The 17,728-nt window shown below is 55.2% G+C and overlaps 1 protein-coding gene across 9 annotated transcripts in view; it reads left to right on the top strand.

Moving 5' to 3' along the window:
* The window catches only part of COL13A1 (collagen type XIII alpha 1 chain), a 145,962-nt gene that overhangs the window by 8,654 nt on the left and 119,580 nt on the right, over positions 1-17,728 (top strand). For all 9 annotated transcript variants that reach the window (XM_069460892.1, XM_069460889.1, XM_069460891.1 and 6 more), the window contains exon 2: positions 9,967-10,036. In XM_069460892.1, coding sequence (XP_069316993.1) covers positions 9,967-10,036 — 70 coding nt within the window. The remainder of the gene's footprint in view (positions 1-9,966; positions 10,037-17,728) is intronic.

The following is a 17,728-nucleotide window of genomic DNA, read 5'->3' as shown; positions in this document are numbered from 1 at the left end:
TCGGGCTAAAAGCAGACTGTGGGACCAGCTCTGCTAATTACTGGCTGTGCAACCTTGGACAAGTTGTACAACCTCTCTGTGTCTTGGGTTGGATCTCTGTAAAACGGAGATGATGCTAACAGGAGTATCTCCCCCTTATGGGGGCTATTTTTGGATTAAGAAAGGTAAAAGGTCAAGTGTTTGAGCAGGGCTTGGTACTCTAGTAATAGTCCCATCTCGTTGAAAGAGCCAAGATCTACCTCTGGCAGGCATAGAGTGGGGAGTGTGGGCTCTAAGCATGGCTTTTTGGGTTCAATTCTGCCTCTGTCCCTCCTGGATGGGGCCGTCTTACATGTTACTTTGTCTATTTCTGTTCTAGTTTCCTTGCTCATGAAATGAGTTGCTGTGAGCACTCAATGAATTAATATATGCTAGATGCTTGCTTGGTTCCTAAGAAGCACGTTATCATGTTAGCTTCTAGCGGCTTCCCTAGGCCCAGTTAGTTAGTGACCTGCTTAGCTGGTGCCGGTGCTCAGATCTCAGCTCACCTGTCACTTCCCTGTGATGGGCCAGACTCGTCGGTGCCCATGACTGGCTCTCGGCACCTTGTTCCTCTCGGCCACAGGCCTGATGACCGTGGCTGCTTCATGTCGATGTGTGTGGTTTGCAGACAAGGGTAGGCGTGTCTGCTTCGCTCAAAAGTATGTCCCCAGCACTTTGCATATCTCTGGCACATAGTAGGTGTTCAATACCCATTTGTGAAAGGGAGGAAAAGAGGGAGGAGGCTCCCAACATTCACCCCAGGACTCTTAGCCTCAACTCCTCCCCTTCCTGTGGTAGGGGGCCCCTGCATCACCCTGTACCAGGCCCAGAGATGACCCCTGACCTCCTGAGACCCTTGTGGTCCTGGGCCCCTTGCCCACCTGGCTCCCACCCATACAGTAGTTCTGGGGCTCCACTCCTTGACTTCGCTGAGACAGCAGCAGGGCCCTGGGTTAGCTGGAAGGAAGGACTTCCTCATATGAAGGCTGGAAAGCTCAGGCAGGGGCGTGAGCCTCCTCTCCCCGACTTTTTCTGAACCACAGAGCCTGAGGCCACATCTGTCTGTGGTTCTGGTGAAATAGGGAGGCAGAGGGAGGCAGAGGCAGCCTGTGACATCCGGAGGACCCTCAGGCCCCTGTTTCATGGCCCTGGGAGCCTGTGATCAGGCGCCAAGTCCGTTACACAAAGAGAGCTGCAGCGGGAGGGAGAAGACAGCTCCTTGGGCACCCCCGGCAGCCTCCCCCCAGCCCCCAGCACACGGGCCCTGCAGCAGCCCCGGCAAGTCCAGCGCTGCTGGGTGTGGGTTGGATGTCTGGAGCTGCTCCTCTTTGGCTTCCCCTGCCCGAGCTGCCTGTGCCCTGGGCCTGTGGTCACCCATGGGCCCGTCCCTTTAGCAACCCCCTTCTGTGGGGCCAGCCCTCTCCTGCCATCCCTGGGATGTGGTTCTGCCTCTGTGCCTTTGCTCCTTACTGCAATGCCCTCCCCATCTCCATCTATCCAATCTACCCACACTCTGCCAAAGCCCAGCCCCGAGCCCACCTCCTCCTGGCACCACAAGGATGAGTCCCAGAGGGCAGGCTTAAGAGTAAGTTATGTGGTTCGAGTGTGGATCAAGACACCAGCCCCACGCCCCTGCCCTCCAAGGGCCAGCTCGGTCTCCGTCGGTCTCCGTCGGGGCAGCAAGCCCAGCAGCAGTGAGGCTGCAGGATGATCAAAAGGGCTCCAGTAGACGGGATCAAGCCCCTGCTCTGTGCCAGGCATTGTCATCAGAGCACTGGCACAGGTGCCGCAGCTTTGCTGCTGAGGTCACTGGGACAGGCACCGCCTCTTCTTTTAACTTCTAGTTCTCAGGGTCAAAAGGCAGGGCTGCAGGCAGGACCCTCACGCACCCTCCCTCTTGTGGGAAGAGGGGCTCTGCCTTTCCCAGGAGGGGGAGGCGCACGGCAAGTGCAGGAAACTTGACCACTTGTCACAGTGGTGCACGCCACGAGGCCAGGGCAGTGGAGGCCAGGCCAGCATCACTGTAGCAGGTGGGAGAGGCAGGCCTGGCTGGCACTAGCTCAGGAAAGAAGTGGCCTTCACATGGCCACCAAGCAAAACAAACTGGCAAAGCAGGTGCTCACCCTTCTTCATGTCTGGACGTCTCTGTTTTCCGGTCTCATCTCGTTTTATGCTTCCTGCAGCCCTGTGTAGTCTAGGGGGCAGCTGACATTATCCCCATTTTGTGGATGAGAAAGTCAAGATCCAGAGGAATTATACCCTTTGCTTAACAGGTGGGAGAGTTAAGGCTACACCCCAATGCCCAGGCACCCCCAAGTGTAGCTCAAGCTGATATGATACGATATGATATATCAACACCGCAAGCTCCACATACGGTGGATGCGTCATTGGAGTCTGGGGAACGTCTATGCCAAGCCAGTCCTATGCCAACCTCCCAGGGCAGGTGGTTCTAATAGGAGTCATACACTAATAATATCAAAAATCAATTATTAAATACCATTTTATACCTAAAGGGCCTGGTATATAGCGCTCAATATGTGTAGCTATTATTATTAACTCTTGTTTAATTATTCGACCCAAAATGACTAAGTGCTTCATGGTTGCCCAGGCACGTTCCTCTGCGTTATCTCATTCAGTCTCCCCATCAGCACTCAGGAAGCTGCAGGTGGGGGTGTATCCCCATTTTGCAGATTCCCCCTGAGGGGAGGTGCCAGGCTCACGGTGACAGCTGTCCCGGGAAGAGCTCACCTGGCCCCTCTCTGGGCTTGTTCTCCACACTGCGACTTGGACCCGAGCCACATATCACAGAGGCCCAGGTTGAGCTGGGGCCCTTTAGGAGCCCTGAGGTTGAGGGATGGGGAGGGAGTGGCCCCTAAATCCAAGGCCCGGCTGGAGCCACGTTCTCTGGGGGGAGTGAGTAGCCGGCTGGCATTTTCCCTTTGATACTGATACAGGCATTTTAATAGCTGCGAGATCGGGCGGGTGATGTTTCAGTGCTGGCCACACAGGGCATTCCGGGAGGCCCAGGCTGCCAGCAGGGGCAAAGCAGGAAGGCTTCTCTGCCCAAGGTGGCTGAGGGTCCCCCCTAGGGCCTCAGCCCAGGGATTTCTTACCAGGGGTCTCAAACTCAGATGCCTAAGGGGCCAGGCTGGTGGCCTACATAGCCAAAGAAGCTGGCTGTGGGGAGAGAGTACCTTGGTGACCTGCACAGCCCATGCCCATCTAAAAGGGGCAAGCATTGCGTCCCACCACCTGTCGTACTATGCCCGGTGTTGCCAGACCCTCCGATTGTGAAAGAGAGACCAGAAATCAGAACTTGATGGGAAATCTCCTGATTACTAAACAACCAGTATCTGTCGAGTGCCTCCCACGTGCCAGGCCCTGTTGAGATACAGTGAATAAAACAGAACAGAGTATCTATGTCCTTGTGGGACTTACCTGCTATGGTGGAGGGGGACAGTGAGCAAGATAAATAAGCCCCCCAAAATCCTAAGGAGGAAATAAAATGGGGGGTCAGGGGGAAGAATTATATTGAGGGGGGTGCAGGAGGCAAGGAAGGCCTCACTAAGAGTGTGTCAGGTGTAGCTGGGAGAAGAACAACCTGGGCAGAGAGCCCAGCCAGTGCAAAGGCCCTGAGGCAGGAGGAAGCCGGGTGTGTGCAGGAGCACCAGAGGCCTGTGTGATCAGCCTGGCTGCCGTGTTGAGGACAGTCTTTAGCAGCGAGGGCACAAGCAGGTGATGCGTTAGATGGTTATAGCCGTAATCAGGCCAGAGATGACGATGCTTGGACCAGGTGGTAGTGGGAGAGGTGGGGAGAAGGGATCAGATCTTGGATGTGTCTGGAAGGTGAACAGGAGTTGCTGATGGAATGGACATGGGCTGAGAGAGAAAGAGACATCGATGAGAATTGGGAGGTTTTGAGCAACTGGCAGGTTGCTCTGTGATGAGGAGGCTGGTGGCAGGGGCAGGTCTGGGGAGTGGGGACAGACTGTCGGGAGCTGAGCTGGTTTGGAGATGCCTGTGGATGGCCACGCCGGGCTGACAGTGGATGTGTGCGCCTGGAGTTTTGGAGGGAGGGCCAGGTTGGAGCGCAAAGGGTGCATCGTCACACACAGACGCTTTGAAGCTGTCGGGCCAGGTGAGGTCCTCCAGGAGCCAGTGTCCAGAGAAGGAGTGGGACTCTGGGTGTGGGCCCTGTGGCCTCCAGTGGTTAGACCTCAAGTTGGTAAGAAGGAGCCAGCAAAAGAGACTGAGAGGGAACAGCCAGGTGGCAGAAGGGAGACCAGGAGAGTGCAATGTCTGGGAGCCAAGTGCAGGAAGCATTTGGAGAAGGAGGAGGAAGAAGAGGAGGAGGAGGAGAAGGAGGAGGAGGAAGGAGGGGGAGGAGGAAGGAGAAGGAGGGGGAGGAGGAGTGAGCAAATGCTGCTGACAGGCAGAGATGAGGCAGGAGGACCGTCCCCTGGACTTGGCAACATGGAGCTCATCGGTGACATCGAGAACCCCTGGCGGTGGGGACAGGGGTAAGAGCCATACAGGAGCAGTCCAGGAGAGAGGAGAGCAGTGGAGGCAAAGGTAAACAGCTGTCATCCAGGAGTTTTACTAGGGAAAGAGCTAAACAGAATCAGGAGAGGATTTTTCTTTCTCTTTTTTATGATGGGAGGAACAACAGCAGATTTGCATAATGATTCCATGAATGTGGGCAAACTGCAGCTAAACCCTACTCTGTTGGGGCAGCCTGTTTATGTAAATATGGTTTTACAGGAACACGGCCACACTGATTTGTTTCCCGACTGTCTACGGCTACCACAGCAGAGTTGAGTATTGTGGCGGAGATCGCGTGGCTCACACAGCCTAGAATGTTAACTGGCTGGCCCTTTGCAGAAATGTTTACAGCCCCGGATGTGAACGATCCAGTCTAGAGGAGGGAACTGAGGGGGCAGGAAGGCAGGCGGGAGGGGCTGGCCTGAGCCGAGAGCCCAGCCAGGCGCAGGAGAGAAGGGCGCTGGCAGCACCCACCCGGATGGACGGCACACATGGCGGGGGTGCCTTGGGAGTCCTCTTGTGCCTAGTTCTGCTTTCTCAAGGTCAGCAGTTGACAGTGACTTTGGGGAAGGGGGTGCTGGCGGTTTGGGGAGAGAAGGTGTGAGAACTCCCAGGACAGTGAGATGCTGAAGGGTCTGCAGAAGCATCGCTGGGCTTCCATTGGAGTGACAGAGAGACCAGTCAGCAAGGTTGTGTGTTTTCTCTCGCTTTATCCCGCTGCGTGGGTGCAGGCGTGGGGTGGGTGGGGCCCTCGGATCTAGCCAGGTTTGTGGTTTAGCAAGAGCGTGTGATGTGGCGCGGGGGGGCGTCAAGGCAGACGGGACCACAGAATTTGAGCCAGGAGCAGAAGGCAGTGAACCGTGGCAGGTAAGGGACAGTAAAATTGTGGCAGGACCCATGGATGGAATGTCCTGTGGGCTGTGAGGGTCCCTGGAACTGGGGGTCCATGTGTGTAGTGTTGGAACCCAGACTGTGGAAATGCCTTGGGGATATTGGTATTTACTACTCGTTAAAAACAAACTCTGGGAAGGCCAAGAAAACACACCTAAGCCCTGAATGTAGCCAATTTCCTACCTGTGTCCCTGGTGGCTTTGTCCACGCAGATGTCTCCTTCCCCCAGTCGATGACCTTGGCTCTGGGCCCACCTTTCTTCCCCGGCCTCTCTCCAGAGCTCCAGGGCTGCTGTGCCTGCCCACCAGCTCCTCCAGGACAGCCTAAGGTCCCCAAACTCATCGTCTGCCCTCGGACAGCCAAGATGCCACACTGGGACACGACAGGGGCAAGAGAAGGGCCTGGTTCCTACCCCACACCCAGCCCCTCTGTGTCCGGCTTTTTCTTGCTCCTGGATGCCTCTTCCCCCCTCTGCTTCCTCTGTAACACTCCCATGCCGCGGTGCAGGCCGCCTGCCTCCGTCCATTGGACGGTGGCTGTGACGTCCTCCAGGGAGGACCTCAGCCCCAGCCTTCTCACTGTTCCGGTCTATTCTCAATGTACTGCTAGAGTGACCTTTATACAACCCCAGTTTGACCACATGCCTCCTTGCTTAGAGCCCTAGAAGGTTTCTCCATACTGGACTCCCTACCTGGGCCCACAGGCCCCTGCATTAGTCAGGGTTCTCCAGAGAAGCAGAAGCAACGGGCTATATATAGATATACAGGGGAGATTTACTACAAGGGACTGGCTCATGTGAGATGGAGACCGAGACATCCCACAATCCACCATCCGTAAGCTGGAGGCCCAGGACAGCTGGTGTTCTAGCTCCCGTCCAAACCCAAAGGCCTGAGAACCAGGCGAGCCGATAGTATAAGTTCTAGTCCAAGTCCCCAGGGCCGAGAACCGGTTGCAGGTGCAGGGGGAGTCTATGTCCGAGGGCAGGAGAAGGTGGATGTCCCCGCTCAAGAGAGAGAGCGAATGCACCCTTCCTCTGCCTTCTTGTTCTGTTGAGGCCCCCAACAGATCAGATGGTACCTACCCACACGGGTGAGGATGGTCTACTCAGTCTGCAGATTCAAATGCTAATCTCTTTCAGAAACACCCTCACAGATACACCCGGAAATGATGTTTAACCAGCCATCTGGGCATCCCTTAGCCCAGTCGAGGTGACACACAAGATTAACCATCACAGCCCCACTTCCCACTCTACACTCAGGCCATCCAAGGTCTGCGGTCACCCGGGTGCCTCTGGACATGCTTCTCCCACGCTAGGCTCAGACCTATTTGCTGATGGGGACTGTGCCCTGTTCTCTATTTTGCACAGTCCCACGATTAGTAGAAACTCAGTAAGTATAGGATTGACTGAACAAAAGTAATGAATTTGACATTGGAGGCCCTGGAATTTAAGCCCCCTCTGTGGCGGGCTTGCTGAAGGCAATTCCCCTTCTGTCTCTGAGCCTCAGTTTCCTTAATTATAAAATGGGGCTGACTTCTGGCCTGCTTGCAGCCCAGGGTGATGATGAGGGTCAGGTGAAGGCTAATAAATGTGAAAGCCACTTGCAGGTCTGTCTTAGAGCTGGTTTCCAAGGAAACAGGCTGCGAGGTAGAGGTGTGTGAGCAGATGACTTATTGGGGTCAGTCTAGGAGGGAGTGAGGGAAGCAGGGTTGGGCAGGGGAGGGGCTGAGCTGCTATACAGTCATGACAGAGGCCTCAGCTGGTCCCCTGGGAGCTTGGGAGCCGGGGCCCTCAGCATCAGTCCAAACTGAGGCAGAGGGACCCATATCTATCAGTGATTGAATGTGGGTTGCCCCTTGGGGCTGGGCGTGGCCCTGGTCAAGCAGCTGCCTTCCGCTAAGAGCAGTTCCCAGAGAGGGCTCAGCAGACGGCAGCCAACACCCCCCACGGCTAAGGCACAAGTGGCCTAACCCTGGGAGCCTGGACGGCTGTAGAGCTTAATGGCCGTCAGAAAGCCATGGGAGTGTCAGGGGTCCGTGTCATAAATTCACAGTCTCTGCCATTGCCTTAACGATCTGCCCACCCAGCTTCCACATTCCTGATCTCCTTTCCTTGCTCACATCACCCCAGCCACTCTGCCACCCTTCCTGTTCCTCAGACACCCCACACAGTCCTGTCTCTGAGCCTTCGCCTCTGCTGTTCCCTCTGCCTGGAACACGCTTCCTCCAGATACTGCACAACTGCTTTCCTTACTTTCTCCGGATATCCCACAACTCATTCCTTGTTTCCTCCAGATACCCCGCGACTCATTTCCTTTCTTCTGCCAGCTCTCTGCTCCAATGTCCCCTCCACAGAGAGACCTTCCCTGATTCCCTAGTTTGAAATACCGCCTTCTGTCCCCTTGCCCCACTTCGTTTTTCTCCCAGCATGACAGCTGCCTGAATCATATATTTTTATTTCTCTCAATTGTCTGTCTCTGCCACTAGGCACGGCCCTCAGGGGGTTATGCCCTCTGGGGATGGGGTGGGGGCCACCTGCCTTGTGCCACACTATCTCCAGGCTCATCCTTTGGGATGTCCCCGTTCCTGTCTGTCTTGGCCTCCAGCCCGCTTCTGCCCTCAGAGCCCCCACCCTGTCTGCCCTGTGCTCCTTCTCCAGGGGCCGTTGTACACACCTTTCTTCAGCAGGTGGCGTGGACTTTGCTGAGAAGTTGGCATTGCAGATCTTCTCCATCCTGGCCGTGTGACTTCAGCAAGTCGCTCAGCCTCACAGAGCCTCAGTTTCCTTCAGTAGAAAATGAGGTCACTGTTGAACTTACCTTAGAGTTCAGTTAAGAAAAATAGATGTGCTTCTCTGTATCAAAGCACCCAGCTCAGTGCCAGCACATAGTAGGGCCACAGCAGACATTACTTTGCTCTGAATCCCCGTGAGGCTTCCTTCCCTCCCCACCACCAAGCCAGAGGTGGCATCACCTCCCATGACTCCTCGCACGTGACTTGCTTTCCCTCGCTGGTGGCCCATTCTGAGTGGCAAAGTTACACGGCAGTGAGGAAGCAAGTGCCGGAGAAATGCTCACAGGGGCCTGCGGGCATCCTAGTGGGCCAGTGTCGTCAGGGCGGGGACTGTGGAACCCTGCATGTAGTCAGTCAGTGTCAGCCAGAGCACAGGTCCCGCTTTTCTTTCTTTTTTATTTTTTTAGTTTTTGTAGGGATGTGGTCTTGCTATGTTGCCCAGGCTGGTCTCGAACTCACGGCCTCACGCAATCCCCACCTCGGCCTCCCAAAGTGCTGGGACTACAGACGTGAACCACTGCACCCGGCTTGTTTTTCAAGAGAAATTAGAAATGCAGACCTGCATGTGAAACCACCCACTATAAAATATTGGCGACAAATTCAATATAATAATGAAATCACTGTGGGAACCAAATAAAATACATTGAAGGGCCAATTTGGCCCTGGGGCTACCAGCTTCTAACTGCTACACTAGCTTCAGAGCGTGTGGGTGTGAACCCAAGCTCTGGCCTCTACTTCACCCGTGACCTTGGCCGGTGCAGCCTCCTCTGTGCGTCAAGGTTCCTCGCCGACTAAATGAGTGCAGTAGTAGCTAGCGCTTAGTGACAGCCTCCTGGGTGTCGGGTGCCCCTCTCTCTGTGCAGCACCCTTTCCAGTCCTCTCAGGAACCCGGTGAGGTCAGGACTGTTCTCAGCCCCGGGTCTGAGAACCACGTGTGAGCCGGGCCTTCTGGCTCCAGAAGCGTCCCCGTGAACCTCTGTGCTGGTCTGGCCCGCCTCGCTGCAAAGATCATTAGGAGTCCTTATGTAAGGACGTGTCCCGCTGGCTTTTGCAGAATAACACACAGATGTCAGCACATACAGACATCCTGCCCCGATGGCCGTTTTGCGTGTACTCGTCCATTTGCCGCCGTGAACATGGCAGCTCCTTGAGGGTAGGGGGTGTCCTCTTTGGGGCCTTCCGGATTGGTTCGATGATTTGAAGCAAAGTGAGGAAGAGTTTTGGGGGAGGGGTGCAGAGAGCCTTCCCAGCCCCCTGCTCCTGCACCCCTGCCCGGCCTGCCTGTGCTGGCCTCGTGAGGGACCCCAGAACAGAAGGCGCTGTCCCTGCCCCGGGATCCATCAGGAGCCCAGCCCGAGACAGGAAACAATTAGCAGAGGGCTGAGGAAAGCATGTCATTGTGCGGATGAGTACAGGGTGCAGGAAGGCCGCGACTGGTTAACAGGCTGCTGTGGTTGGGGTTAATTTTTTTAATAGTGCTCTGAAGACATCAGACGCTGAGATTACCAAGATGGGCCTTCCCGTCTGCTTCTTATTACCCAGACGCCCGGTGGCCAGTGCAAGGCCATTAACCGCCAGTCTTTGATCCAGGAACAGTCCTCCTGCCAGCTCCTCCCATGCGGCCCCTTGCCCTCCCCCCTCCTCCCCACCAGCCCACAGACACGTCCCAGGGCTTGGTGTTTATGAGCCCTGGTGACTCCTCTTGTCTGTCTTCTTGTGCAGAAATGGAAGCTCCATTCTCGGAGGCGCCGGGAGGCCCCGAAGACATCTCCAGGATGTAACTGCCCACCAGGTAAGGAGCCGTGCGAACGGGTGAGCTTGGGCATTCCTAGGATGGGGACCAGAGGCTCTTCCAGGTGGCCGTGCTCTAGCCACACCAAGCCATCAGTCGTCATTTGAAAAATGGGAATGACAGTATCTGTGGTTGCCTCCCATCTACTCACCGATCAGCCTGCCCATCCCCCATCCGCCATCCGTTTGTCATTCATTCACAGCTCTTCTGTGGGCCTGACACGCTCTGAACCAGGTCGTGGTGGGGTCAGCTAGGATGATGGGCGTGGCTCTGTCTTGAAGTTAGGACGGACGATGCGGAGTGGAAGGGGAGATCCGCCCCACAAATTCATCCATTTGTTACCTGAATAAATGAACGACCTCATAAATGTCAGGCCCTGTTTGCCATAGCTAGCTGGCTCAGGGTGGCGCGTGCGCACGGCATGGCCTCTAGGCTACGTGCACACACGTGCTCACTCACAGGGGATGAAGACACAAGCTAACGGTTGAAGGCCATGTGGTGTAGCACAGTTAACTGGTCTAATCTGGATTCAAATTCTGCTTTTGCACTTACGAGCCATGTCTGGGCAGAACCTTGACCGGCCTGCTCCAGAGCTCTCTCCTCTTTCTGGGGGCGCCTGCTCCTCCACCGTGTCTATCCATCTGCGTGGCAGCTGTGGCCCAGGGCCTGCCCTGTGCTGGCCCCATGCTGGGCGCTGGGTGCAAGTGCATCGTCCACAGGGAAGGCCAATGATAAGCTGCAGTTCGTGAGAACTTTTCTAGGTCCCTGGCCATTATTGTTACGCTCTGAGAATGACAGATGGGTACGTTTCACTGTTCCCTTGAGTAACTAGAATAGGCTGTACCGCTTTAGGGGTGGAGAAGGAAGCCCTTCAAAAGGGTTGGAGGAGACAAGGTGACACATTTGAGTAATCACAGAGAGATTTGCCCTGCTCTGGGCCTCTGCCCACTCAGTGTGGCCTCTCTGACATGCACTGTCGCAGTTGGCGTTGGCCGGGCCCCCTGGCAGGACTTCCTCTGGCCACAGGAGCCAAGGAGCCCTAGCCACACTCACCCGGTGTCCCCAAGCCAGGGAAGAGAGGCTGACAGATGTTGAGCATATGGGGAATGGAGGGACCACATTCGTGAGTGGGCTGGGCTGGGAGTCGTGGTTCCGGGATGCTGCCCCGGGGACAGTGAGACCCTGAAGGGATTCAGCTGGCCCCGGTCAGAAGAGGGTCGTCTGGGTTAATTAAAAGGATGTCCAGAAGCCCTGGGAAGCTCCCTCCCTCCCTCTGGGCCCAGGAGATTGGGCCCTGGGGTCTGGGAAAGCTTTTGGGAGAGAAATGCCAAGATTAATGAGATGCGGTGGAGGCGAGGGTGGGGTGAGGGGGCCTGGGCAGGGCGGCCACGGGCATCAGGGGAGCCCAAGTTTCAAGTCATCATGTCTGTTGTCCCAATAACTTTTGGGCAATGACAACCAATTTTTGCTCAAAGCACAGAACATTGGATAAAGGCAGGAGATTTAGAGCCACAGAAGACATAGGTTTGAATTCCCTCTCCAACATTTCCCAGCTGTGTATCCTTCAGAGGGTTGTTTAACCTCTCTGTGCCTCAGCTGCTTTGTCTGAAAACCAGGGACAGTAGCAATAGCCTCCTTGCAGGGATGGTGGAGATTCAGTGCTATAACCCTGGAGAGCACTCAGCACCTTGCCTGGTTCCCAGCGAGCACTGTTATCATTTCCTGAACGGCCCCTCGCACTTCAGAGGTGCACAGAGATGCTATGGAATGCCGTGTCCTGGGTTCCAGGCGGTGTGGGCTGCGCATGTAGGGCCAGGCAGAAGCTTGCCTGTCTCCCTTCCCTGCCTGATTGCGGAGAACACAACAGCTGTCCGATGGCCTGCAAATGTCCTCCCTGCCGTGACAGTGGGTGTCTGACTGATAAATAGGTCTCAATTTTGTGCGTCAGAAAGTCTGGCTCAAGTAGTCCTGGGGAGGCCAGGAGCTAGGGAGGGGTGTGGCAGGAGGAAGGAAGGACTGGGCAGAGCACTGTCCCCGCCTTGCCTGCTGGGAGTCTGCGTGGGACCCCCTGGGCTTGGACAGTGAGGAAAAGGTTCAGGGGGTCAGGGGCGGAGGGATATCGTGGAGGAAGGAAGGTCTTGACACAGTCTTCTGGGGTCAGGAGACCCCAGCAGGGACTGAGCTGGCCAGACATGGGAGGAGAGAGGGCAGGGCTCCTGGGAGGGGTGTTCCAGGGTGTTGAGAATTTCCCAGAGGGCAGTTTGGCCCAAAGTACAGATCAGGGCTAGCCAGGCAACACCAGAAGGATTTAAAGAGAAGGACCAAAATTGAGACAAAATCACGGGGGACTAAGATGCTATCCTGGCTTTTTGGGGACTCAGGCAGTGAAGGACTGGAATGGCTATAAGAGGCATCTCACATCATGGGCTAGGTCCTACTGGGTCCCTGTGCCTGCCTCTCTCTGACCCACCTGAGGCTTCTCGGCCCTTGGTGCAGTAACCTCCTCCACACCAAACTCATGCTATTGTAAATAATAGCAGTTACTGTTGCTGCCCCCTAACTGAGCACCTACTATGTGCCAGGCACAGTGCTAAGCACTTCATATTAATGGGTAACCTTCCTCAAAACACTAAAAATAGGTAGAGTGGAGTTTTAACATTCCAAAATATTTGAAAATCCTCAAATTCAGGAGGAAAGCATCACTGTCATTCTTGCACATACATCGTGCATCTCTGACTTTTCCCTGAGGGTCAGAGTTTATAAACCACTCTACGGACCACTTTGTGGCTCCTGATGCTTGCAGAAGGGCTCGTACGGTTGTCAAGCGCCATTAACAGATTCCAAGCATGACTCACTCTTGTCTTGCCAACACCTGCTACCGTAGCCCATACATAGTAGATGTTCAGTGAATGTTCAATTAAGAATCATTCCTGATGATTGGATTCTTTCTCGTGTTCTCCCTCTGCCATCTGACTGGGTTCGGATGCTGTACCCACCCCACACCAAGCCTGCTGCTGAATTCACCGCTGTTGGGAAACAACAAATAACACACTCTTCCTGCCCACTGTGGCCGCTGGGATTGAAGCCTGGATCCTCAAACCTGTGCCTGTCCCCAGTTTGCCCCTGTGGCCAGTGAGGCCGAGGCCAGAGTCCTTTGGTGGGTGTGTCCTTCCTTGCTGTGGCCTTGGGCCCCGGGGCGGCACCCAGAGAGCTTGGGACACATAATCATGGGTAGAAAACCTGCCTCCTTCCCTTTCTACTCTGACTTCGCCAGCATCCTCCCGGGATCCTCCCTGTCCCAAAATAGCCAGGCACTGGCTGAGAACTGGCTGCATCCTGCTTCTGGGCCGCATGTGCTGTTTGCCAGGCAGCGATGGGCTTGCAGGCCTGGGACGGGATGCCAAAGGTCAAGCCTCAATCAGGAGGGTCACGGCGGCCAGAAGTTCAGAGGAATAGGTGTGGGCCGTTTGCAGAGCATATGGTCTGGGGGGGCAGGAGAAGGGCCTTGGGAACACATATATATGCCGTGGGACTTCCTAGGCTACTTGAGAAGAACACAAAGACCAGGGAAACTCTCCATTCTCTGTCCCTTTTCTTATTAACAAATGACGAGCAGGACAATATAGGCCGTAGCTGGCAAGGAAGCAGCTACTTGAGGCCCGCCATGCAGGGGCTGGGTGGGGCTGGCATGCAGGGGTGGTGCAGTGTCGCACACAGAGGGAGCCGTGACCAGGGCATGCCGCTGGGGGAATCGCCGCACTGTTTGAGCCTCACCTAAGGGGCGTTGGCGCCATAACTGGCGCTTGTAGGAGGCTGGGTGAAGGGGAGAAGTCGCCTTTAGCCAGCCTGGGGGAGAGGCCACGGCCGTGCTCTGGGTCAGTGTGCAGGTGGGAGGTGCACATGCAGTGCCAGGGAGCCCCAGGAGCTCGGGACTCCAGGAAAAGTTCACGGAGGAGGTGGCGCTGGAGGGTGGCCACAAGGAACAGAGAAGCCGGTGGGAGGGCATGCAGTTAGGGTATAGACTCGGCTGCCACCATAGCAAAAGACCCTCAAACGCAGTGACATAAACAAGGTAGAGGCATAAGTCTCTCTTCCTTAGCAGGCCAGAGGAGAGCGGTCCAGGGCTGGGAGGTGGCTTTGCCATCTTCATCTTGTGGCTGCCACCTCTGGTCCCTGGAAGATGCTTTGATCTTCACCATCCCCTGGCCAGCACGAAAGGGGAAGGGGACAAGGGGTGTATGTGCTCAAACCCTCAAGAGCAAAACTTGAGAAAAGAGACACGCGCCACTTCTGCTCACGCCCCGTTGGCTAGAACTTAGTCGCACGGCCACCCTCAGGTCCGAGGGAGGCCAGGCAATATTTTCAACTGGGCGGTAACATGCTCAGATAGAATTTTATTATAGGAGTTGGGAGCACGGAGGTTGAGGAACAACCAGCAATCTGCAGCGAGGGCATTCCAGGCTGGCTGTGGCATTGTCACGGGGAGTGAGAAAAAGGCTGGTATGTTTAGGGATGACGAGTTTAAGGAATCTGGAGTCCAGAGCAGTAATGGGACATGAGGGTGGAAGGAGATAGCAGAGCACCAGGGTAAGGAGTTCTAGCTCTCTCTGTTCAATAGGAGGCAGATATTTTAGTCCTGAGGGTGATTGATTGGTAATGCCTGCCTGGAGGGCTGTGCTGGGTCAGCGTCCAAGGCAGTAGCCAGGTTCAGCAGGAAATGTGGTAATTGCTTAATGATGTCTGCCATGGGTGCTGGAGTGGTGAGCAGCAGCTCCTGCCCTGGCTGTGCTATGCTCACAGGAGTTGATGTGGCCTGAGAAGATTTGGGGAGCAGGGATGTGTCCTGATCCAATGTGTATTCTAGAACAATAACCAGTAGTGATGTGGAGGCTGGCTTGAAGGGGAGAGCAGCCCCTTCTAGCAACACAAGCCTGTGAACCTATGAACAGGGATTTATTTTCTCACGAGCTACTGTTTATGTTCAGGTTGAAAGAGCCTCCCCAGCTTTGGTTCTTTTCCACAGCTGGTGAGAGCTGGTGCCCACACATCCTGAACCCTTTTCTTTGGCTAGTCTTGCCCTATTTTCCCTGGCACCAGACTTTGCCCCCAACGGCTTCATGACATTTACATGGGCAGGGCCTGTGGCCAGAGCTTCGGCCTCTAACTGGGCTTCTCCTACCCTGCTTGTGCTGCGGCAAAGCAGACACGTAGCCACCCCCTTCTCTGTGGTCACCCTCATTTCAGACTTGGCTAACCCAGAAAAGGGAGACTTCAGACCAAAGTGCTCCTTGGTGCTGTTAATGAAGAAAAGGACTGAAGAGCTCACGGTTATTTTAGGGAGAACATTTAAATTAAAGAAACACTGTTTTCAGGTAGCTCAGAAGCCCTGCTTTACATGCACATAATTGATGGGTTACTTCTGCGTCATTCCTTGCTATTCCTTAAAGCAGGTTCCGAGGGCCAGGCTTAGTATGAGAGATGCTACTATTTGATTGCTATTGTTTTTGGTCTTCGGACTTTGCCTGTTCTGCTGTGGCCAGAGGGGTGCGCTTTCACCTGCTGTGTTAGCCTCACTCTCCCCTCCCCATCTTCTCCTCCTGACTCTGCAGTCCCACCACACGACCTATCCCGCCTCCTAGACACCCAGGAGCAAACTCACAGCGGCAGCATCAGTGCCTCCTTTGCCCTCACCCACTGCACTCCAGCAGTTCCCAGACCCTGTCAATTCTACTCTCCTGCTCAAAAACAACCTGTGGCTCCCCAGTGCTCCTATATACCCACACTCCAGTGATCAGCCCACTTTACCCCTCTAGCCTGATCTCTGACCAATCTCCCACTGTTGTCCTCTTTTAGTGAAACTGGGCTACTCACCTGCCAGATCCTGCAGAGTCCCACCTGCACACAAGGTCTTGTGCTGTTCTGATATCTTTGTTCTCTGTTTCTACCTGATCCAAGCCTGCTGCCTCATCCCTGCAGCTCCTTCCACCCTTCCGGACCTTAGCCTTGGCCATTAGCTCTGCTATTTGATGACTATGTTAACATATTGCCTGGTGTATGCTCAATGTGTAATCCAGGCAAAACCACCTACTGGGACAAGTAATTTGTCTTAAAATGAGAAGTGCAAACAGACCAAGCCGTATACACCTGCGAAGGTCTCTCCTCGGCTGTGATCGTGAACCATTTGATTTAGATTGCACAGGCGCCCGAGAGAAACACTCAGGGCCACACAGCACGATTAGCTTTTGTGCGTTTCCATCCAGGGAGCGCCGTCCCCTCCTACAAACCACACAGGCAGCTCCCCGGTGTCTCCACCTGGGTGTCTCGCAGGCACACGACACAGCCAGCATCTGTCCCTGCACCTGGCCCTCTCCAGTGTTCCCGATCTCACCCAGCACCTAAGCCGGGGCCTGGGCATCAGCCTGGACGCCACCTTTCCCCTGATCCCCTCAGTCACCACGTCCCATCGACCCCACCCTGTCAGTTCCCTCCATCTTCACTGCTGTCACCTGCGTTCAGGCTGCCACTCTCTCTCTCACCTTATTCGCTGCTGTTGCCCCCAGGTGGCCTCCTCCAATCTCTGCTGCACACAGAAGCCAGAATGGTGTCTGAAACTAACCCGTAACTCTGGTCAACCCTAGTATGGGACACTTGCCATCCCCCTTAGGACAGAGCCCAAATGCCCCACGTGGCTGCTGCTCCTCAAGCCCGTTCCCTTCATCCCTTTTGCAGTCCCGGCAGGCTGCCTGGTGCTGCTGGATGTCCAGGCTTGTTTGCAGTAGCACCACTGTGGGTGAAGGGGCCCCAGCCAAACCAGAGAAGGGATGCTGTGTCTTAGAAATCAGCCGTTAGTAGAGCTCAGACCCTCGGCTCCCCACGAAGCCGCTTCCTGGGCCTTTGCGTGTGGCCCGTTTCAGACAACCTGCTTGCTCCAGAGGGATGGTTGGCTGTCACCTTGGGGAGGGCCCCTGGACTCAAGGAAGCCCTCCAACGGCAGCTCCTGCCCCCCTTGTCGGGGGAGGGGGAGCAGGGTCAGGTAACTGGTGAGGGAGGGGCCAAAGCCCCCACAGCTGCAAGGAGACCAGGTGCCATCCGGCTGCTAAAACGCTCCACCATCTGCCCTGGAAGCACCTCCTCCCTCGAGGCCCTCTGGCTATGCATTTTAGAGATGCTTGGGGAATTCTCTACAGTTAATTTCTTCCCTATTTCCTCCCCAAAGCGTGTCCAGATCCCCAGCCCTCCCAGACGGCACTGATAATGTGTTTCTCCTAGATCAGCTCTGATAACGCCAGGGTGGTCACTGAGATTTGTAGGGAAATAAAAATAAGGAAATGGAGGGTTCCGGAAAGGCCAGGAGAGCCCTGGACTGGGAATCCGCCCCAGAGCCTGGGGACTGTGAGCAGATCGTGCCCCTCCCTGGGCCTCAGTTCCCCACTTACACAAGGAGGTGGCTGACTCTGAAGCACGATTTGGCAGTGTCTGGTGAAAGTGAAGACCTGCTCTCAGCAAAGCACCTCCCTTCCTAGGCACATCCGAGAGAAGCGACAAGAGGACGGGGTGCTCGCTGCAGCACTGTTTGTACTACTGAAAAAGGGAAAATAAAAGACAGCCTAAGTGTTTGTCAGTAGAAGAGTAGATAGATAGGGCGCGGGGTACGAAATGCGGTGCTTTCCTCAGTGTGATTCCATACACAGC

The sequence above is a fragment of the Eulemur rufifrons genome, chromosome 28 (assembly GCF_041146395.1).
Source record: "Eulemur rufifrons isolate Redbay chromosome 28, OSU_ERuf_1, whole genome shotgun sequence".
Lineage (NCBI taxonomy): Eukaryota > Metazoa > Chordata > Mammalia > Primates > Lemuridae > Eulemur > Eulemur rufifrons.
This window is presented reverse-complemented; position numbering and strand designations above follow the sequence as displayed.